The sequence below is a fragment of the Seriola aureovittata genome, chromosome 11 (assembly GCF_021018895.1).
Source record: "Seriola aureovittata isolate HTS-2021-v1 ecotype China chromosome 11, ASM2101889v1, whole genome shotgun sequence".
NCBI classification, from domain to species: Eukaryota; Metazoa; Chordata; class Actinopteri; order Carangiformes; family Carangidae; genus Seriola; species Seriola aureovittata.
The window spans coordinates 6,382,384-6,406,225 of record NC_079374.1 but is presented as its reverse complement, the minus strand read 5'-3'; the positions used below and the strand labels follow the sequence as shown (position 1 = coordinate 6,406,225).

At 38.6% G+C, this 23,842-nt stretch overlaps 1 protein-coding gene and 1 long non-coding RNA gene across 5 annotated transcripts; one reads left to right on the top strand and one right to left on the bottom strand.

Moving 5' to 3' along the window:
* Positions 1-903: 903 nt before the first annotated feature.
* Positions 904-22,714, bottom strand: LOC130178008 (interleukin-1 receptor type 1-like). Of its 4 annotated transcripts, none has more exons than XM_056390075.1 (12): positions 22,502-22,714; positions 11,160-11,237; positions 9,632-9,884; positions 8,317-8,509; positions 7,804-7,975; positions 7,483-7,545; positions 7,223-7,355; positions 6,899-7,053; positions 4,219-4,362; positions 2,953-3,120; positions 2,485-2,768; positions 904-1,613 (listed from the first exon to the last, which is right to left on the bottom strand). In XM_056390075.1, the coding sequence occupies exons 2-12, from the start codon at positions 11,233-11,235 to the stop codon at positions 1,308-1,310; spliced, it is 1,947 nt and encodes a 648-aa protein (XP_056246050.1). In that variant the 5' UTR covers positions 11,236-11,237; positions 22,502-22,714; the 3' UTR covers positions 904-1,307. The 4 variants fall into 4 exon arrangements, with proteins under 4 accessions (XP_056246050.1, XP_056246051.1, XP_056246053.1 ...); XM_056390076.1 differs by lacking the exon at positions 22,502-22,714 and adding an exon at positions 20,530-20,634; XM_056390078.1 differs by lacking the exon at positions 22,502-22,714 and adding an exon at positions 11,466-11,487.
* On the top strand, positions 21,511-23,815 carry LOC130178010 (uncharacterized). The gene is made up of 2 exons (XR_008829098.1): positions 21,511-21,656; positions 23,476-23,815. It is a non-coding gene; the product is annotated as an uncharacterized LOC130178010 (long non-coding RNA).
* Positions 23,816-23,842: the final 27 nt, after the last annotated feature.

The window sequence follows — 23,842 nt, the reverse complement described above, 5'->3', positions numbered from 1 at the left end:
AATTGTTGTGTTGCTACAGAGATGCCTCGGCCTACAAATCATATACTCCAAATGTAAAGGAATATGTATGCTTGGTATAAGACCCAACAAATTTTCAACAAAAATGATAATTCCAACTGAAATCGTGATTCATATAGCAATCACAATATCTGCCAAAATAATCGTAATGTGATCTATTTTTATTTATCCATTTTTTTGCAAATTCAGCCCTAGGTACTATTCAAAAACTGATGCTAAAACTGATGAGACAGCTGTGAAACTATAACCTTTTAACACAAGACATGACTTCACTAAAACAATCCTTTTCATATCCACCCACATTTGCTTGTTGTTCGCTTTGTGGGTTAAATTCTGTAAGATTTTATGTGAAATACTTTGCAGCAGCTGGCTATCACACCTCAGATTGAACATTGTGTTATGTGTCAAGGTGCCACCAGGAAACAGTTCTCATTAAAGTCCCTCTTATCAACAATTGTGTAACCAAACTTGAGTAAGGTGTAAAAAGAAAAAAAATCTATCTAAAATTTAAAGCCTTCGACTCACCGTTTCCTTTGCAGACCTAAAACTGTTCAGCATTAAATGAAAATAATGTCAGTTTTGGTATTTTCACTAAACATGAGAATGAAATGCAATAATTTCCATTGTGACTGGAATTGTGACTTATCGCAATATCTGCCAAAATAATCACAATGTAATTTTTAATTTTTAATTTTTTTGCATATCCTTCAGTCCTTCCTTTGTTTTGCCTTGTTGCATTATAAATAACTTTTGATTAAAAAAAAAAAAAAAATTTTTATAAACATTCCTCTCCATCGGATGTTGCTCCTTACAGTTCCTTATCTGTAGTTCAGTAACAGTAAATAAATGGCAGTGTGTTCAATATAACTCAGTTTACTTCTTAACTTATTATGATACTAAACTTTATTTATTTTTCCATATTTACACTTTTAATTTTACATATTTACATTTTACACTTTCTTCTTCAGTCTCCATCTGCCAGGGAAAGTCAACAGTTACCATAGTGGTGCAGGCAAACTGAAGACAGCCCAGACACTGTGATTATCAGCACACAGCTGTGACCTGCTGTCTTCGAGTTTTTGAGCAAAGCATTGTCCACCTTTTCTTGATCAGTCACTGTGCCTTCAGCACATGCCTTACATGGTGCAGTTATGGACTTTGACTCAGACCGTGCACCTCACAGCTTCTGGTGACAACACAGTATTTCTGAATTGTCTGTGTGTGAGGGGTATTCACTATCATACACGTGCATTGGAACCCAGCTACTCTCTGGTTCATCAGCTGACACATCATAACCCCTTCATGTTCAACAGGGCAGTTTTCTCAGGGTAGACCGCCCTCTTGCCCCTCACCGGCATATAATACCTCATCTCCTTCCAAAACTTTGAAGAAGGAGAGAGGGATGGTGACAACTGTGTGTCCTGTTCTCCTGTCTCCTCGTCCTCTCTCCTCCTCATACATGTCCTCCGCCTTTGCCTCGTCCTCAGGTTCTTCCACCAACGCACGGCTCCCTGCTTCTTCCTCAGGTGACGCACTGACTCTGGGAAGAGAGCGAGCTGAGCCGGGGTAATCTCTTCCAACTCGACCAGCACCACCTGTAAAACAGTTGTCAAATTAGAACCTGGATGCCTTTTTGAGCATTCGGCCATGAACTCAAATCAACTGAAATTTGAACTAAATCAATTAAACCATCACTGAATCATCCTGAATGGAAATTAACTATGGGCTCTGAAGTGAATCCATAAACCTGCAATAATTTTTTATCCAATTTTTGTGGCAACTTTGAAGCAGAAGAACTCCACGTCAAGCTGACAGATACACAGCTGTGACATGTTATCTCTGGCTGAAGTTGTTAGCTCTTTGCACACAGTTCATATTAGAGATGTCCTGAGCTCAGGTGCTAGCAGATCCGTTATCTTCCATCCTTCTTTCTAATTAGCAGAGCAATGTTTTTTGTTTTTGTAGTTCCCACAACTCCAACAAAGTGATCCTCCCTCTAGCTGATTAGTTTCAGGTGTGACACTCTCCCAGTTAATCTTTCATTCATATCAATAAATTGAGCTTATAAACATAATGTTTTTGAACCGGGACCTTATTTGGATCAAGAAGCTCATGAAAAATAAGGTGTCAGATTTACTAGGCTACAGCAAGTTTTTTCAATGTGTCAGGTACATATTTAATCAGCATTTAGGTAAATATAAGTATCAGATTGGTCTTGGTGTCGACAGATACCCAATATTGAAAGGACACTGATCAGGATCTGGACCATAAAAAACTTGGATCGGGACATCCCTAGTTCATATTTGCATGCCCAGCAGACACAGCCCTGGGTAAATAAATCCAGTAAATCAAGTGTGACTGGATTGTATGCAGCCTACGATTACAGTTAGACTAGAGCCAGTAATTCGTAGAGGTAAAATTTAAATCTGATGTCAAGAATATGCATTAACATGTCTTTTTACTCACCTTGAGCGATCCCTCCAGCAGCACTCTGTGCATTGCTGCCACACACTCCAACTGCTGCCTCGTGTCTGGATAGACTTCATCGCTACCATCAAAACTTTTGCTGCTACTGTTGTCACCGGTCTTGCTTTCGCTGTTATCCTTGCTATTAATGTTTTTGGAGAGGTTGTTGTTATTATTGCTACTAGTGCTGCTTGTGTGTCTTTTGCTGGCGAAAGTTGAGGCGGTGTAGAGCAGAAGGAGGCGGCGACTGGCTTGTATGTTCTCTTCCACTGAGTCCACTATGGCTGCAGGGAGGAAACGAGACAAGAGACAAGGTGGAGTTAGAAATGATGTTGATAAGTGATGAGCCCTGGTAGTGTGCTAAGTCCAATAATGTAATTTAAAGCAGTGGCTCCTAACTGTGGGTCTGGGTGCTGAATATGAAGCAAATAATACTACAATGCTGTTTCTGCCATGTTGGTGACTTACCTTGTCCTGGCTGGCAGTCACGGCCTGCTATGAAAAGTTTGTAGTCACAGGCCTTTTCCAACACTTGAGGCAGAGTGTGAAGTGCAAACGTTTCCACTTTCTCTGTGAATCCGATGGCACCGGGCGGTGGGTATGCCACGTAGGCATCATAGAGCTTCCCATCCAAATCTGACACAAGAAAACAAGAAAAAGAGCTTATTAAGGGTATGTGGATGTGGACAGGCCTCTAGTGATTTTCGTGGGGTCATGTACCAAAAAAGCATGTTCCTTTATGTCTGGAGAATATAACTTGCAGGCTGGAGCATCTCTGTAGTGCCACAATGCTTCATTTATGGTATGTTGTATTTTTGATAATATATCGATTAATTGTTCAGCTCTAGTCTCTAGTCATTCTACAGAAGTCTGAAGTTACTTAAGACAAGTTGAGTCTCAAGTCTTCACACACTGCTATATTCTTATAAGCACATTGCAAGTACAGATTAAAGCTTGGGAGTAATGATTTTAATCATTGTTTTTTTTTTTTTTATATCATACAAAATGTAACAAGACTAAAATGTAACTTCATGTGTAAGATAGTTAAGCATTATTAGTGATAAAAATACAGGTTATACCCACACAGCTATGGACTGTCGGTACAAGATGCTTCAACTAAGTAGAAAATGTGCTCACTCATTGGTCTGCTCTATTTGTGTTTCCTGACAAGACATCAGCCTGACATCTGCGGGTTGAACAAGCCGAACAAAATAATCTGCACTCTGCTCCGTCAGATAATGCATAGTCAAGAAACAAACCAACAGTGCAGATCGCTGTGCTGAGTCTTTTCTGTGTGTTCCCTGCTCAGTTAGGACTGTTAAATTCACTATGAGATAGCCACACCATACAGTGCTGAATGTTAAAAGGTTCTTCTGTTACATAATCACCAAGTGACATTTAATGATAAATGGTGCAGGCCTGTGGTTTATTTGTTTCCTTTGTTTTCTCTCACCGTTGACACATGCGGTAGATCGTAAGATTGTGTTGTAAGTTGCGATGCATGTGTGGGTACTGTGTTACTGTACTGTGTGTGTGTGTGTGTGTGTGTGTGTGTGTGTGTGTGTGTGTGTGTGTGTGTGTGTGTGTGGTCAAAGCATCACTGGGTTTTTCCATTTTGGAGTGTTGCGCGTGTAGTGTTAGAGTAATTTTGTGAGCTGACATTATCATTACATTGCATACTGCATATAATTAAGAGCATGTGACTAATAACATACCCACTTTGTGGGATATTACCTGTATTTGTATAGAGGACTGGAAATACTCTCCTGAACCACAGCACAATGTCAACCTTGAAAAGGTAGTAGATGATGACACAGATGATAAAGAGAACCGTCACACCACCGAACATGGATCCAATGGGAACTATGATGTTTGGATCTGTGGAGATGAACACCATACATATCAGACAAGCAATTTTAGGTAGTTTCTCCACCATGGATTATAATAAGATGACACTTCATTAATTCTAAGTCCAAGTGTCAAAAAAGTTAATCAGGCTTTTGTGCTCTTCTCTGGCTGGGCTGTCTCCTATGACACATCCATGGCATGAAAATAATCAACTGACATTTTGCGTTTTATTGTAGCTAATGGCTCCAGCTGTGATGATACAAGAAGGAATTTGAAAATGTAAAGTTTTATTCACTTTCTGACAGCTGTTTCCTATGTAATCATGTATGTGGCAGTGGTATGGTGTTACTTTTGTCTGCTAATAAAAACCTAAAGAAATATAGAATTGCAAAAAAGCCAACATAAATTGCAGCCCAATATTGTTGTCATTCAGAAATATGACCAAAAGCTACAATGTGAAATGCAAAGAAATGGGATTTCGTCTAAAATCATAGCTTGCATTGCTTGTCTTTTCGTTTGCATTTCTCCTTTTTTGTGTTTTTCAGTTTGTCTTTGCTATTTATAATGGTAAATGGACCAATATTCTGGGGCGGGAATATCACTGTTGCTTTTCTATCAGTCTGACAAACTGTCAGAAGCCAAATCACTTGCTCATACACAATCATTACAAAAGAAACAGCTGTCAAAAAGTGAATAAAAGTTTATATTTTTCGCAAACAATGACATTCCTCCTTGTATTATCACAAGTGGCGCTACACTAAAGCTTGAAATATCTTAAAAAGCCATGTCATGCCATACAGTGGGCATCAAATGACCTGCAAGTTTGATCGAGGCACTTTGTCCCCACCATGAGTTTGTTTCTACTTTAAGTGTCTATATTGCGTGGAGAGGAAAAGTGTCAACCTACACCCTCTGCTGGTCATCACCGTACAAGGAAATAAGCTTAGTCTTATCTTCACTGACTTGTTTCATTTTGCAAGTATTTATTCCCTAAATGTCATTGTATATACAGTGGAGTATTATCATTACTAGGACTGATTAATTGATTAATAGACAAAAAATTGATAGCAACAATTTTCATAACTGGGCATTCATTTAAGTAATTTGTTAAGTGTCAAAATCCACTGGTTCCACCCTCTCAAATGTGCATACACTACTGGTCGAAAGTTTTAGAACAGCTCATTGTATCCAGCATGGTTATATGCACTTATATACGTTAAACTGTGGCATAATTCAGTGCGTCTGTGTTTCTGAAATTATACCATAGAAAAAACAAATAAATGGAGATTTTTAAAAACAAAGAATCATGGAACCTTTTTGTTGAACTAAATTTAATCTAAATCTTTGACACATCCAGCAGCCGAACACACTTTTGCTGTTCTTTCATCAAGTTCATTTCAACACTGTTACAGAAGTTCCCACTATGTGTTGCACTTGCAGGCTGCTTTGTTTTCACCTTCTGACCAGTTCATCCCAAAGCAGCTCCATGGGGTTTAAGTCTGGAGACTGCTGGTAGGGATGGGTATTGTTAAGATTTTAATGGTAGTACTACTCTTACTGATACTGCTCCTCGATCCGGTACTTAATGTTACTCTTATCGATACTTTTTGGGGAAGAAAAAAAACTTGAACAAACAAAACATTTGTCACACTTGTGTCAACGGGCTGTGTCTACATCAACTGTAGTAAAGTAGAACCACACTTTGGACTGTTCTCTCCGCCATCGTTAACTATCTAAAGGTAGGCTAATTAGCTTTTGTTGCTTTTTGAGTTGGTGTGTGCGCTACACTGTCTGGAACAACAGCCCTGCCCTCCACTCACATAAAACGCAGGCAGGCAGAGTTGTGAAGTAAACATGCAAGATAACGTTTATGTAGCAGGGAAGAAAAACCCCCAAAAAACTGCGACTGTTCCAGTATCGTTAGCAGAACCGTTAAGGTCGGAGTTTATTGATACTGCGGTCTTGAATAATGTAGCCACAGGGCCTGTTCAAAGCCGGGGCTCAGTACCCATTTCTAGGGTGCTGGTCTTCATCATGTGAAGCCACTGTCTAGTTCTGTTTTTCTAATGGTTTGGCTATTTATCGTGCTGTGGGAGGAACCCCTGACCAACCAGTCTGTCTTCCTTTGTTACTTGCCTTTTTCTCACCATTCTGATAGCAACATAAAGTATTACTTCTTGCAGTACAGTAATGTCCTTATAATGAGGGTGTAGTAACACAGTTTGCTCCACCACTGCCTTTGTACAGACAGATGGTTTGTCAACCTGTAGAAATTTAAACCTTCGAGGCTTCATTTACTTCTGCCGCTTCAGGAAAACTGCAAATTAACCAGTCTTCATCCCTGTGAGAATCCCTGTCTATGACACTGACTTCATTTTTTAGTTTTTGGTGACCTAAACTTTTTTTTACCTTACCTCTTTTACTGCTGACCTTTTGTACCATTTAATTCACTGGACTTGAATTGCTGAAATGTCTAAAACTGGAAAAATCGGGGTGTTTTTAAAATTTTTGATTGTTTTCTGTGATAGAAACTGAGTGATTGATAATCACTATCACTATTTCTTACCTGCTGGTAGCAGAGTAAAATACCCCATAGGCATGCCGCGGGAACTGAACACTATACAAGTGTAGTTGATTTGAAAATCCTCCTCCCTCAGCTCAGAAACCGTCAACAGACGCTCCAACCACAAACCTGGTTTAGGACTACGCTGTATCGACGAACTGGTGAGAACAGATTGATAAGAAAAAAGAGAAGTAATTAAATAAGTGTGATGGCACTGTGCTTGGTAAGAGCAGAAGTGTCACCATGAACTTTACTTATTATTCAATTGTTGTCGCCCAAAAGCAGCAGATAAACAAAGCAAATAGAAGGATAAGTATAAGTACTGACCGTTGTTCTGATGTGTAGACTCGGTCAGAGGGGTCGGTACTGAAAATGTAATCTCTGGATGACCAAATGACATCAATAAAGTGCACCCCGATACCCGGCACAAACACACGGCACCGTTTGGTGAAATTGGACCCTAAACACATACACAAACAATAAAACAACCATTTCTCTTAATCTATAAAGCTAAACTTAAAAGTTAAACAACAATAAACATTTAAACTGTAAAACGCCACATTTCTCAGAATATGTTACAGACTCACCCATCTGTGCCTTGATTATTTCATTGGCTGGTTCATGCACTTGTGGAACCATAGAGTACACATCTGAAAAGAGAGCCAACATTAACTACAGTACAGTAACAGAGGTGGAGGTTGTCTAATCATGGAAATATACAGCATATGGAATTACATCAAAGAGTTACTAGCTTTTTTAATTTATTATTATTTTTTTTACAGCTCCTCCCTGTTGCTTGTGATCAATTCAGGGTGATGGAAGTAATTCTCACATTCTGCAATGTTTTGGACAAACCTAAAGCCTAAAGTCTTTCTCTTGCACACTCAAGCACTTATCTCCATTCTGACCTGTGACTTCTGCTTTAATTGTCTCTGACACGGATCCCGTGATGCCACCGAGGGTGAAGGTCAGAGTACAGGTGTGGGTGCTGTTGTGTTGAGCTTCCACCTTTTTAATTGATATTTTGGTCCTATCCCTGTAGCTATACTCATCTTTCCCCTCCACTATGGGCTCACAACCCTAGATGAGGAAGAGAAAAACAAAGGTCAGGCTTTTAATAAAGACAATATGTAAAAAGAAAAAGACTTCTTTAGCAACATAGACAGCCAGTAAATTTGTAACCAAAGGAAATAGTTGAAATAGTGGCAGTAGGTACTAAAAGAAAAAAAACCAAATTATATTAAGGTAACTTGAATCTATGTTAGATTACTTATTCATTGTAAAATATAGATTTTTAATTTGCCAAACTGACATGCCCCATGATTATGTTAAATTGTCTGTATAGATCTGGCCGAGTAACAACAACTGGACTGAACTTGATGGGTTATCATGGCATTCAACAAGACTTTCCCATAACTCACTCTGTACCACGTGAGGGAAGAACTGATGTTGTAGCTGTCCAGTTTATTGATATAGTCCTTCAGAGGGCAGGACAGGGTGTCAGCGACTCCAAGTGTAAGTGATTGATCAACTTTCCTTGGCCTTCCACACTCTCCAGCAATTGGTGGTTCCACTACAAGACTGGTGGCCTGCATGTAGCAGTGAAAAGGAGTTCTGTTGGAAAATTTAGAAGAAAATTAGCTTTTTCAACTTTTATTTTACTGCAAATAAGCAATGAGCGGCCTATCAACCCCCTATCAAACTTTTCAATTAATAAACGCCTGATTGACGATCATTAAAATGATCGCAATTCCTCATGCCTTTGCAAATGTCAAGACAATATTTGACTTGTTTTCCCACTAATCTAGCAATTTATTATTTGTAGTATTGAATTAATATTAAATTTAATTTGCCCTGCCACAGTTTAACGTATATAAGTGCATATAACAATGCTTGCAACACACACACACACACACACACACACACACACACACACACACACGATCAGCTAATTGTAATGAAGCTGCTTGTTGTGCATAGGAGCCGTGCTGTGATTTAAGAGTGGGTATTGACAGACAGACAGAACACGTCATTTAATTTGGTTTATTATCCTGCTGCTTTTTATGATGGTAAATAGAATTTGACCTGGTGTCAGGATTATCCGATCAGCACAACTTTGCTTGATAGTGTCCTCCATTTTTACTCATTGGTTTAGCCCACTGATTGGTCAATAGGGAATGCAATAGGTCAAGCTGATCACGCCCTCTGCTGGACCATGAGGCAAACTACTTCAAATGGTATCTTGAGCTTCCAGACAAATTTTTGGCTAGACAGCAACAGTGGGGCCTGAGTGATGGTATTTCCACCTTTGGTCATCAGAGTGCAGAGCTCCAGACAGAGCTGCTTAGTCTTGCTCTCTCTTTTTTCGCTCTCCAGTTTTTCCGTCTCTCTCTCACTATGACTAAAATAAAGACAAAGCCTGGGAAAAAAAAGAAAGATAGTCTGTCTCTCCTAACTTTCTCTCTGAGTAATCATCAGTAAATACATATGAAATCACAACTCAGTCTTTTTTTCATTTATGCGTTTGGTGAGTTTGACATTGCAGTTTAAAAATCTGGATCAGGTCCAGCCACATACTAGGTTTTGACCTAGTCTTGTTTAATTCATTGAATATTCACAGAAATTCATATAGTGTAGACAGACACACAAACACCACCAGGTGTACAACAGGATACATTTTCTATTGCTTCTTTCAAGTTTCAATTGATATTTGTATCTTTGCTGATGCTACCGTACCTCAGTATGGTCACATATTCCCCACTGTCTTCTGGTGTTGCATTAAGAAACCACAGAGTCTCTCCATGCACAAGGGTTCGACCGGTCTGGTTGCTCATTTCATGACTTGTCCTTGAGTCATACCAGGTGATGCTGTATGGGACAGTTGTGATGTCAAAGACGTCTGGAGATACTAAGGTGCTGTTCAGCATAGCCATGTCCCCAGGAACCGAGAAAACCCTCTCAAACTGGGTCTTGTAGTTGGTACAGTTCTCTGCAACAAAGAAAGAAAGAGAATAGATTTATTTATTCAGCCATTCAATAGAGCTTTGAGCAAACTAATGTCAAATTTAAGATTTTTCCAGCAAGAAATATTATTTGGCAGCCAAAGCTAGGCAATTTTATTAGTAGATTTCATGACCAAAAAAAAAAAAAAAAACTTGATGTGCTTTACCTAACTTTTAAGTGATTTTAAGAAGAACAGGTTAGGGTTATGGTCTTTACTTACGCTTGGTATTTATATTTGCCCTTACATTTTTACTTTCACAGATTAGGTAAAAAAGATCAGCCATGAGAAAGAGAGAAAGTCTGCATTAGACCATTCCTTTTTGCTGGATTTTGTTTTTGACATTCCACTAGTACCTCACGGATTTAGAGCTGCACAGACTGGACATGGTGCCTGACTTCCAGTATTTTTCCATGATGCTCCATCGTCACTTACATGGATTCTTGCCATTCCCTGGCAGCTGTAACTGAAACTACGGAACATTTTGTGTTGTTCCCATTATGCACCTAGACTATTAGAGAACTGAAGCTCAAATAAGAATTGAATTGGTTCACCATCATACACAGTATCATGTATAAATGGTGTATACTTTTTTAGTTGTGATGCTGTAATTAAGTCTTCAAGTTTGAACAGGTTTCCCCTTATTGTGTCTCATAAAAACAGCAACGTATAATTTTATATATTTATGAACATTGGTACTGAGTACGTCTGCTGTCTGCTTCACATTCACATCTGGAGCTGCCCGGTATTACTACATCTATTAATGGTCACTGAGCTGCTGAAGGGTTAATTCCTTTTCTCAGTGACACTGTTGTTAAAGTAGAATTACTCAGGTTAATTTAATCTCTTCTTGTCCAGCAGCTAGAACAAGTTTGTCCTCACAAAATATATAAATATACAAATAAAACTTAAATGGTAATGTGCCATTTTGCAGCATCATGTAGAGTTAAACTTTGTTGTCTGGTCAGGTTCTAATCGCAGCTCAGCTACTATAGCACTAAACATCATCATCGTCATATGCACTTCGATTACAACAGCAGCCTGGCAGTCTGCTTTTTTCCAGTCAGAAATCAGTGTTAGACTTCAGAAGAGCCCACGTGTCATAACAGTTACACACAAGTTGCTGCAGTTACAGCAGTGGTCACAGGGTGGCGATAAAATGCTTCTGTACACACTGGAGGCAGATGTTAGAGTTAGACTTGGCAGTTACAGTAGTGTTTATGTGCTTCTGTGTAGTTCGGAGAAAAGTGTGACTCCGCTCACCTTGTTCAAATCCTGTACAGATCCAGTATAACCCGATGAAAATCAGAAGACTTCCTAATGTTGAAATCAGGCCCATGGCTGAAAAACACACACATAAACAACAGTAAGAAATGAACATGTATTACAAGTCAGACTGACAATGCTACAGGAAAAAAGGCTGCAACTACAGCCTGAAGCAGAACAGAAGCTTACAACTTACTGGAACACTTGTGACCGAGGACACTGACAGGTCACAAAAGGCTTTGAAACACAGCTATAATCAGCAAAAACAGTTTTCTTTCCTCTTTAAGCCAAATTTCACACTACCTTATATTTCTGAAACTCCGTCTCCCTTCCTCTCTCTGCCTCTCCTTTCCCCTCTCTGCCTCCCTCGCTCTATCTATCATCCTCAAACACAGATGACAAACATTCTGGTATTTCAGGAGTCATTTGTTTAGAAACCACTGACAAAAAGCTGCGTAATGCTTTGGAACTGGACGGAGGCCCAGCCTGAACAGTGGGGGGGGGGGGTGAACATTCCTGCTCAGTCTTGCCTGTAAATCTGTGAATGAACACTGTAAACCTTTTGCGGGAAATTTTCTTCCTCTTTTTCTCAAACTTGTACAAATACCACTATACTATTACTGTGCTAGTTCAAGTCAGTCGAGGAATTGTCATGGCTCCAGAGAAAATTCTCTGTTGCCTTAGCGATTTACAAAACATAAGTAATAAGTATTCAGACTACACTGTGATTACACTATTAATATTTTATTAGCTCTTGTCTGCAGTTATGTCTTCAGATATTTGTGAAAATATGAACTAGTGTTTGTGTCTTGATTCTTGTCCTTTTAGATTTTGGTATTTCTCACCAATAGTAGGTGGTATTGGTTCCCTTTCCCACTAATATTTTGTGTTGGTTAATTTCAGGTTTCAGTTACTCTTGGTCTACAGCCTCTTTACATTCACTTTTTATATTGCATGTGGCTCCAGTGGGATAAGCAGCACGAATCACATTAACACTGATATTTTACCACAACATTAAATGTACAGTGAGCACTTTATTAGGAACACTTGCACACCTGCCTATTCATGCAATTATCCAATCAGCTAATCATGTGGCAGTAGCACAATGCATGACATCATGCAGATACAGGTCAGGAGCTTCGGTTCATGTTTACATCAAACATCAGAATGGGAAAATGTGATCTCAGTGACTTTGACTGAGGCATGATTGTTGGTGCCAGATGGGCTGGTTTCAGTGTTTCTGAAACTGCTGGTCTGGGATTTTCATGCACAACAGTGTCCAGATTTTTTACTCAGAATGGAGCCAAACACAAAACAAATCTAATGAGCAGCAGGTCTGTGGATAGAGACTCCTTGTTGATGTGAAAGATCAAAGGAGAATGGCCCAACTAAGTAGGAGCTGATATATACAGGCTATGATAACTCAGATAACCACTCTGTCCATCTGTTGTGAGCAGTGGGCTCAGGCTCACCAAAACTGAACAGTTGAAGACTGGAAAAATGTAAGCTGGTGTGATGAATCTGCATTTCTGCTGAGGTAGCAATCATTGTTTGAATTCCACACCCTATCTGAGTATCGTTGCTGACCATGTGCTTCCCTTTATGGTCACAATTTACCATCTTCTACTATCATTTTTGGTTTCATGAACCTGACAATGACTACAGTGAAACTCACTACAGTGACCTCCACTCTCACCAGATCTGAATCCAACAGAACACCTTGGTAGAACGAGAGATTGGCAGCATGAATGTGCAGCTGATAAAGCTACAGGAATGATGTGATGCATGCACATTAACATGGACCAGAATCTCAAAGGAATATTTCTAACTTCTTGTGGAATCTGTGTCACACAGAATTTAGGCTGTTTTGAGAGCAGTGTATCAGAGCGTGTCAGTGTCGGTCTGTTGAATGATGTCAAAACATATTTGTGGTTGTTGAAGCTTGTGACTCTTGTAATCCAAAGTAGGTGTGTGAAAACTGAGGCTACAACAGTTTATAGGTTTTACTTTTTAAGTTAGGTTAGGTTAACACCTGTGCAAGCCTGAGTACACTTATGATAAGTATCTTTTTAGAATTTTCAGTAAGTTACTTTTAGAAATATAATATTTTTCTAGAAATCTTTCTTTTCATTTAACAAAAGAAGAAAAAGGTATTATGATGTGTAAACAGAAGAAGCTTTTAAGAAATAAAATATGACCTAAAACTGAATAAAATTTCTCAGAACTTATCTGTTAAAGAGCACAGCAAGTAATGTACGAATGTATAAAAAAAACATTGGCGCAGGACCTTAATTTACTTCTACAGGAAAAAACTTATATTTCACAGTGAGCTTTTCAGGGAAATCAAGGGGGAGTCATTATTGGTTGTTTGATAAATGACCAGTTCTAGCTAGTATTATCAGCTCAGAATATATTTGATGTCCAGTCATCTGGGTGGGATTGTAAAGAAAGTATGTGACTAAAGCTGGAAATAGACATAAATGCATTTGGGTGGGCACTGACTCAGTTAAATAGAACTCTGAGTCCTCCTTGTGGATCTGAAATCCAGTGACTAAAGCTCCAAAGGGAATTCAAAGGGATTCAAAAAAGAATGCGTATAAAGTATAATCAAAAAGTTTTAATTTCTCAAACTTGACAACCAGTTGATTCATCTGTGGCTCATTTTGGCTCATTTTGCTGTCTAGTAATAGTTTTGTAACTGGATCTGCGATGAGCACAAGGACAACTTACTTGAACTCTTGAATTGTTTCTATGTTAGTAATGTTTTAAAGATAAAAACTTAACTTGGTAAGATAAACCAAATATCTGTATTGGCTTCCTTAAGAAGTTGTAAAAAGCCAAGGTTATGGCCCAACAGTATGTAGATGAATTTTGCAAGACAGTCATAACACACTGTTTAACATACATGGCTAAATTTGTTGGAACAGCAGCTTCAGTACTGTATTTGAACTTAGCATCAAGCCACATTCAGATAGGAAAGTCCTCAGCAGATAGCAGATCTAATCTAACCACATCTACCATAGCATGCATTCACAATGCTGAATTAAACATCAGCGTTTCCACTACCATTTTCTTGTTTGCGGCTTCTTTAAAACATTTGGCAGAAATTGCAAGTGCTTCACTGGCAGTTATGATGGTCAGGGTTTCTGCCAGTGTATTACAAATCTGGTGGAAAAGAGCCCCAGAGACATTTGTTGATTAAAAATTATTTGTCATCCCCCTGGCTTTGGGTTGACAGTGATTGAAGACGAGGGTATTCTGCTCATGTCAGTCAAACACTTGTAGCTTTGCATTTTCTGAGTGCTAAGACAGACACGAGCCTTGGCAAGCAAACAGTAGTGACGAAATAAGGAAAATTATCTAAACCACAATCTATAGCTCTCACTTGCTACAGGAAGAGACACATGGAAACAAAGCTGTGTAGATGGAGATTGCACTGGTGGTTTAGCTGGCTGCTGTGAATGTGAGGTGTTGCAGACGCTGTGGTGTGAAGGTGCTGATTTGAAAGGTGTGAGCAGCAAACGCTGTGGTTTGAAAAAGTTTAACTTTCGCATCTGTTGTTCATTTTACTTCGTCCAGACCAAGGGAAACAAATACAGATTTCTGCATTTTAGTACCAAGAGAAGTAAACATGAACTCATAGAGACTGACAGATGATTGAATGACTGGACACTGGTGATGATCATCCTGCATCATCAACACATCATCAGGACCCACGTGGAGAATGACTTGTTGCTTTTGATATGTTTATGTTCTCTGCTGTCACAAAGAGTTCACAAAAGAATAGCTGATTATGAGCATTATTACTATTATTAGACTGCACATCATCGAATGCTTTTACTGGTGCTATTACTGGTGGACCGCTGTCACACACTTTTTAATGGGCTTAAATTATGTAAAACTTCATAGTTTTACCTTGTGTCATATATGGATCTAGAAATACACAAAGTAATAATCCATGGTTCTAAGTGGTATTCAAGTGAAAAAACAAACATGGAGATTGCATGTTGGAGCGTTAAGAACCATAGGATAAGTGCTCTACTTTTTTGAGTGTTCATTAAGAACCTTAAAAGAATATTAAACTTTGTTTTAGAACACACAGGTTTCACTTGCTGCATCTGGTTATTGTTAGGGATCCAGAGTTTTAGGAACACATAGGGAGCATAGTTTTACTCTGGGACAAGCCCAGGCAGAGAGGAGCGTGGGAAGAGTGCAGTCGGTTCAGTAGGCAATGACGGAGACATGAGAGCATGGGAGGCCGGGGTGATATGGAAATGACTGTCAGTGGAGGAGATAAATATCTATTGAGTGTTTTTCCTTGTAACTGGAGGCCTAGAGGTGTTGGTGATTGGCTGTACTGTAGGTTGAGCAGTGGTTTAGACCGTTGGTTTTCTTTTCGTTTTTTCCATTTTGTTTACCAAGTTTACCACACTTTGACACTTTGTGTCATCTTTAATAATTCACTTTACAGCATTATCTTTACTTCACTTCCACATATTACTGATAATCTATCCGGCGCTTAAGTGCAGACAACAAGTTAATAAAAATGTGTCTTCCTGGTAGGAAACTGTTAAAAGAAAAGAGGAAAAGAGGTTGCTCGTGCCCAGTGTTGATACAGTGGCTTTTTGTTTCCACGTCTGCTTTCAACTTTGAGGCTTTTCTGAGCCTTTTCTGACTCTACACAGTCTAGACAGTCTATAGGGTCACAGAGACCACAACTAATAGTGCATTTGTATCTACCTATACACATGGAATATGAAATGCAGTAATACGTCGACAAAAGCAGGGAAGGAGAAGCCTGCTTGCTAGTAAACATGGATGTAACCAATGCTAGTAAAAGATAAGATTGAAGTGTTTCATGAGCATGGAAATACATTCCTCATATTTGGTAAACCCCAAGAGTACACACAGTGTATTTTGGTGAGTAACACCGAATGTAAACATAACTCCACACGTGACCTTTTAAAGTAACTAGACTGTTTTAAAAAGTGAAAGGTGCTGTGTTTCACATCCTGATCACACTTAAATATGACACAGGACGGGCGGTTTGAGTATTAGATTCAGTCTGAAGGCTTAAAAACACTGCATAGTGGTAATACTACAAGAAAGGATTTTAAAATTCTTGAAAGATATCACTGTGGCAATCCTTTTATTCTCTACTGTGACAGTTGGCTGGTAAATGGTAGAATTAGGGCATTCACATTATGCCAGAACTGAGGGACAAAACATGATTTCTCAGAAACAAACCTGAATTAATTACCACGGCTGACTTCAATATAAACTTATAGGATTGTTCAATTACCCAGGAGAGTTAGGTGTTTCTATGTGAAGTTACATAGAGGATATCACTTTGAAATTTGAAATAGGAACACAGAACATTTATAGAACTAGGTGCAAGTCTACCCTCCTTTTATCTGTCACTCCCTGTGATCAGAAAAATCACTTGATATTTCCAATTTTTACGACTACACAAGAATTGTACGCTCTATTTAAAAACAGCATACACGCAATGGATTGTGGGATACTGAGAGCTGAGGATACACTTAGAAATTGGACAAGCCTTGTGAGCATGTTATGCTCTGTTTTGTCTAGAAATGTAGTCTTTGGAGGATCCGACCTCTGGAATGGGACACAGCTATTTTGAGCCACTATGTCAGATTTGGGAGAGAGCCTCAGCAGGATTCCTTTAAGGCGCCAAACAAGAGGAGGACACTGTTAGTCCAGAGGAAACGAGGCTGAAGCTACCCTTATCTGGAAACAGCAGACGGTGGAAGATGTGAGGGGCTGATGGAAATATTGCCAGTGTGTTTGTCCTCTGAAGCGAGGGGAAGCATGGACAGGGGAAGGGGGGGCAGGGGCTGCTGGGAAATGTGGAAAGTTTATTGATGTTTGTTGAAGCAATAACTGCTCTACAAATTTTAGATAGAGGCTTCTTATCATGTCCAGCATGATATTTTCTGTTGGTAAGATATTCGTTTTAATTAATCATGATAAACATATTAATTTGACAAAGCCATATGTTGTAACCTGGCATCAAAAGCAGGGTTGCATAAAACGCTTGCATGGCATAAACCACACAAACCGTTGGGAAACGGGTCTTCACTAACTGCACAAATTTATGCAATGTTTGATTTCACTACAGCAAACTCACAGAAAGGAACAAGTGTCCACTTATTTCTGTTTGCGTTAAGTGAAGAGGTAGTTGGGTGTGTTTGCCTACAAATCTGCTCAGTCGTGCGTACTTTGTCCATCTGTTTGTGAGGCAGTGGTTGCAACACAGACTGAAGAGTGATCACAGGTCCAAGGTTGTGACAACATGAACATCTACAGAACATAACAGCTTGATAAACAACATTAAGTTAATATTTTTATTTCCAATTCAATGTTATGTTGGCAATTTTTGAGATGACGTACGCAAATAAAAAATATTTTATTGCTGCTTTTGTTGTTTATTGTAGACAATGAGATATCCTAGTTTCAATAAGAAAACAGTCCAGTCACGAAGCTGAGTAATACTACAAGAGCAAATCCTCACAATTTAAAGGTTAAACTGGAAACAAACAGAACAGAAAACCACAATGGAAAGTAACTCTGGCAGTGATTATGTTTTGATTAATGCATATATGTGTCCAACTGAGCTGCTGTCCTGGTGTGAATCATGAACATGCCGTCCCCACTTATGATTCACTGACAAAACAAACGTGAGGCAGCAGCAGCAAGATTTACTTCCACCTGCTGTTCTTCACTCACACTCATAGCTGAAACTGCGATTGAGTGGAGCAACGCAAAACTCCTGGAGGGAAAGTTTTACAGCTAGCACTCCCACATGGCCCAGACTCCATCTGTTCCACTGTGTCTCATTTCCTCCCCAGCATCAGAGATTTTATCCATTTGTTTAGCAAAACCGTGTGTTTATGTGAATGACTGAGGGCTGCAGCATTATTTGTTATGATTAATTAGTATATTTCTTTATTGTTCTGTTTACAAAATGCCCATCACAAGTTCTCAGAGGTGAAGATGACATCGTCAAACTGCTTGTTTTTTTTCCAGTAATCAGTCCAAATCCCAAAGACATTCAAATTACAGTGATATTATGGCTGGTGTGGCTCTTTTCATTATTGATTAAGCTCCTGTGTATATTGTTGAGTAATTGATTAATCATTTGTTCTATAACAGGTTGGAAAATAAAGAAAAATTGATATTGCAATTTTCCAGAGCTCAAAGTGGCTTCCTCAGATTCTTTTTTTTAATCCAGCCACACATCCAGAACCCAAAGATATTTAGTTCAGTATCTCATGATGACCAATCTGAAATCAGAGAATGCATTTTTGCTTGAAAAAGAATCACTATCATTAATTAATTCATGTTTTGTTTTGTTTTGTTTTTTTGTTTCCTTTTTGATTGACTTAATTGATTAATTAACCAATTGTTTCATCCCCGAATGATATAAATCAGGGAATAACAGCAAATCCTCCCCCTCGTGAAACTTAAAGAAGAAAATGCAAAAGCATTTAGTCTTGATAAATTACTAACAATCAATATTTTCGTCAATTTCCTTTTGATCGACTAATTGATTTGTCTAAACTGAACATGTTTAGTTTGAAGCTTTCAACCTACTTTGGCCCAATCTGGATTAGAACTCGAGTATCTTTGGTTTTGGGACTGATTTGAACTAAACAAAGTTGGGCTAATCTCTTGAAATTACTTCAAAGACTGTTTTCTCCTCTCAGCCTGTAGAATTAAAAAGGAACAAAGGTCATCATGGATCATCTTAGCCATAAGATGCTTTTGGGAAACTAGGCCTGTTCTTATGTTCCTAGAGTGATGGAGAAGTGCTAAGCAAAGCAAAAAACTTTTCCTTTTGAAGGGGAACAGGATGTGTTTCCGAGTTGTGATGGAGAATTGAAACTCAGGTCCTCAATACAGCCCTCAGTACAACCTGCAGTACATGCAACAACTTGCTTAGAGTTATGCTAATACACGTTGACTGTTAAATGTCAGGTCAGGACTATTTTCTTTGGCGAATAGAAACTTGGTGGCCATTAGAGGAACACTCCACATGATTATTTGCTGATGATCATGTTCTGCAGCTAAACCACTTTATTTTTAACCTTCTCTGGGAAAATATAGTTGAAATTGAAGACGGAGTATAAGCAGGCACTGGAAATTTAAGATACAGCAGCAAATACTCTTCTGCTGGACTGATTAGGGAAGAAACAACGTGGGAAAATTCTAATATAATTGACAAATTTCAGCCCTTAAGTGTGGAAACAAGGAAATTGCAGACATTATGTTGGAAATATCATTTAAGAGCAGCTTGTGTGATCAATGCAGTCTCTGAATTAGGATTGATGGAGATTAGGTTGAAGCCCTCTAGCCTGTGGGATGTAATCAAACTTCATGACTCACTTAGTAATAAAGAGGGAAAACAGTGGGAGTTATCTTTCCTACAGCAGAGCACGAGAAAATGACCCGTTTGACATTGAGGACAGAGCTATTTTCAGTCACAAGTGAAAGTATATTTCTCAGTAATAAGCATGTGTCCCTCTTTGGTTTAGTGGTGAGATGCTCTCTGAGACTGCTAGCAGCTTTATTCACCACTACTTTTTCCACCCTGGCTTTAAAACTACACAGAACAGCTTGCGTTATTGCGACATACTGCAATAATACAAAGTTGTCAAAGAGCGTGATAATTTGATAAACGGCTAAGTCTTCTGCCCTGTCAAAGCAAATTAAACCATTTTATCAAACTGCAGTGGACCAAGTAATGTAAGAGAAGTCGAGATGTACAGACAAGTTATTGATTAATAAAAATCCACATGTATCAAAGCCTAATATATTAATTAACCTCCTTTAGTTTAATTTCTGTGCTATGTTAATTATTTATGGGCAATTACGTTGTGTCCCTGTTGCTGTGTTCCAGGTACATGGCTCAGACACTGTTGTAGAGAAAACACCTGCACAGCTTTGACAGTGAAAAACACATGCAGTGAGAAAAACATGCTTTATCCAAATATTTGACATAACTTGCAGGTATCCAGGAGGCTCTTGAGTAACACAAACCAACATTGAACAACTGTAATAATAATTGAAATGTTGATTTTTCTAGAACAATCTTTGCTTTTTCTCTTTTTCTTTTTATCTCAAAGCAATGCGACTGATTTTAGGTACCTATTGTTTTCTTTAGGCGGAGAAAATTAAATCAATATTACTATCAATACATACCTTTAAAAATAGATCGTTATTGGATTCAAGTGTAAAAGGAAATGTGTCCTTTGTGGTTAGAATTACAACACACTTCTCTAAAAGTGTATACACGCTTTTCTTAATAGTGTGTTCCAAAAGTCAGCAGAATGTATTGACTCACCTCAGAGAAAGCAACTTACAGGCATCGAACAGACGGAGGAAGGATGAAAGAGTTTATGCGACAGAGCAGAGCTGACAGAGGGAAACCTCAACCCTGACCCTTGCGTGCAGAGTGTAGACTAGACCGCACAGCTCAACCAATGATTCATCTGCCGTGTCCCACCTCCCATGAGATGAAAGCACAAACAGCAGAGACAAAGAGGAGGAAAAGCGTGTCTGGGTTGCAACTCTCAACCCTCTCTTCACCTTCCTTTGAATTTCAACACCCAACAAAAGCTTCCGCTAACCCTCATCAATCCTAACATAACCTTGTCGAAAACGGCTTGCATTAACCAAAATAACAAAACGTTAACTCACCATATAATAACTTACCTTAACCTTTATGGCAATATTGCACCTAAACCTCAACTTAAATATTTTAACACAATGTTTAGACCAGAAATTTTTGTCACAGGACAGATGACCAAACAGTTGCTATTGCAGTTTCATTAACTTACAGAACATAATCACATTTGTAGATATAGATATGACTGAAAATGTGTGCCTTTCATCTTCTATCTCAACAACCACAAGACGATGATGCTGTGAGAAGCTACAAAGATTTTAATATCCCCTGAGTTATGTAGTTATGGTAAAATGTTTAAAGAAATCCTTGTTATCAAAAATCTATAAATCAGCTAATTTTCACTTAGAAATTTAATGACCAACTGTGATTAAAAAGGTCTACAATCTCTGAAGAACAAAAGGAAGTGAATGACTAAAAGGAAGCATTTCGTCTACCACCACTATTTCGGTTCCCATCACTTAAATGTTAAACTGATCTAATGGCAATTCAACAACAAGCAAGTGCAAAGTACAGTTATGAAGAGGTTTGAAGCCACACCTGGGCTTCCCCACGTGGTGGAGGAATCCCCAGGAGACTGGCAGTATCTCAACTATGACTCAGTCCCTAAAAACCTGTGGAATATGTGAACTACATTCACGACCACAAAGTAGCAGTTCGAGCACACATCCTAGCTCGTGCTGGGTGTTATTAAGCAAAAACATTTTGACCACAAGTGTGTTTTTTTCCTTTTTTTTTCCACATTACAAACCAGGGGATTTCTTTGTGGTTAGAATTTGGGGCAGGTAAGAATATGCCAGTAAATGCATGAGACATTATCAGTGTGTTTCACAAGGATGCAGTGTGCAGTCGCCTAATGATGTGTCTTTTGCTTGTGTGGATAGTTGTTGAGTAGAGCTGGATGTGCTTTTTGAAAGTTGATACTTGTACTCAGTGTTTTAGCCATTCTGTTCAAACCTTGCTGAAACTTTAAGGAGTGATGTAGGACATTTTGTTGTTGAATAATCAAATAAATAGATTGTCAGTGATGAATGAGGGGGTTAATCTTGTCTAAATGGATTATTGGAGTGATAAGAAGTGCCTTTGATTCACTGCCCTGATTGGTTTTGACCACGAGTGGCATTATTATTGCTCCATAATGCCACAAAAAAAATAGTATTGAGTCACCCATGAGTCAATCATAAGCATGTGCATATACAGTGTGTATATATATATATTATTTGTTTTTTAAAAAATTTTTTACTTACAAAAAATTCCAATAGGATGGGAATTCCTGCAGGTGGGGTCATAACAGCAAAGATTTGTTGAAAATATTTAGATAGTTACATAAATTTGGGGTTGAAAAAAATCATTTGAATTTGTATAGTTACTGTAAAGTTATGTTGTTCCACCTCTCTATTCAACCCCTGGAAATAAACCCCCTTAATCTGTCTCTGAAGTACCTGGAATCCTGTTGAATATATTTAAAAAAAAAAACAAAAAAAACAAAACGTGCTGAAGTAGTTCTGGAGCTGGGTGACCAGAGGCACCAAATCCAGCTTGTTTGGCATGGGACATTGATCTTGTTTGACAGTAATAACGATACCAGGAATTCTGATTATGCAGAGTATTAACATTACAAGGAACTCACCAGCTTGATGTCACTCTAGTCAGTTGGTAAAGGCAACAGCCTCCTCGGGTCACATGAAAATCCTGTAAAACATCCTGTAGACATCTTTTTTGAAAAGAAAAAAAACAAAGAAAAAGAAATACTTAAATCTAAGCTCAGACATGTCCTCCCTAGCTCTGACTTCCTCTTCTGTTTTAGACTTCAGCACATGTTGCAATTTCCTTTTCTGGGATCTTTTGAAAGCCAGCTAGTGTCCTAATATGTTGCGCAATAACTGGGAGGAGCGCAGCTTGGATCCTCTTGTTCATGTGATTCACACTATATGCAGCTCTCTTACACAGCATTTACAGCACTTGTTTTCTTTTTTTAAAGGAGACAAGTTCATTTATATAACTGCTTTAAACAATCTTCTCTGTGTCCTACCCTATTTTGTCAGATGAATCCATCTCTAGCGTGCCGTTGTCTCCCATATGGTTTTTATTAATGAGTCATTAGAGTCTGAATTTAAAACACTTTCCTGTTGAGACCTCTTGTGGCTGCACATAGATACAACTTGAGATGAAAATACCTAAAAACTAATTGATAAACAAATCCTTAAGCAATAAACCCACCATCACATTAGTAAAATATTATCTGAAGGCCTATAAGTTGAAGTTGTGAAATCAGTACTGCCTGTTGTGGCTTACTGTGCTGCTCTGTTTTTTTTCTTGTTGGAGCCTGTGTGTTTAGTCAGAGCAACTTCCTGTACCTGATACAAGAGAGGGGCTATACATACTTTTATTCATCCATACATGCCTCACCCTACTGACTACATCTACTCTTCACTCTCCATATTGTTTTTCTCAGTAATGAAATGAAACCATTTGGCTTGGTATGTGGACCTATGTTGTCACAAACCTGAGCTAAGTTGGTAAAAATATCAATGTAAGTTATCACTGTTTTAACCATAAAACTTTATTTTTGTGTTTGACTGTCTATATCTGCCTTTCACTCAGGGCACACTGGGGCATGCCAGTCACGCACAACCCTGAAAAGGATGTGGGTGGGTGGATGGATGGATGGGTTTCTATGGGCCTTTGTGATCTCAAGAATCAAGAATGTTTTTAGAGTGACCTTGTTGTACTGCATTTATGATGAATGATGTTTCTTCTCTGGAAATTGTACCAAAGAAAGTGAAACCACTTTTGCATTTGTGGAATAGGAGTTGTTATTACAGTACACATTTGTCTTTCCCTTTGCCACCTTATCTTTCTTTGTCTGTCTAATGCCCTCATGTCAACCTATACCCTGTACTTGTCATCACTCAACAAGGAAATAAACTTAGTCTTACCTTCACTGATGAATTGAATTTTCTAATTATAG

Bases quoted from the DNA above. Each gene is read 5' to 3' on its own strand.
- LOC130178008 (XM_056390075.1), bottom strand. From the start codon at position 11,235: ATGGGCCTGATTTCAACATTAGGAAGTCTTCTGATTTTCATCGGGTTA. The intron at 7,546-7,803 runs GTCAGAATGGAG...CTCTCTTTTCAG, and splicing joins AATTAAAGCAGAAGTCACAG to ATGTGTACTCTATGGTTCCA. The intron at 2,769-2,952 runs GTAAGTCACCAA...TCCTCCCTGCAG, and splicing joins TGACTGCCAGCCAGGACAAG to CCATAGTGGACTCAGTGGAA.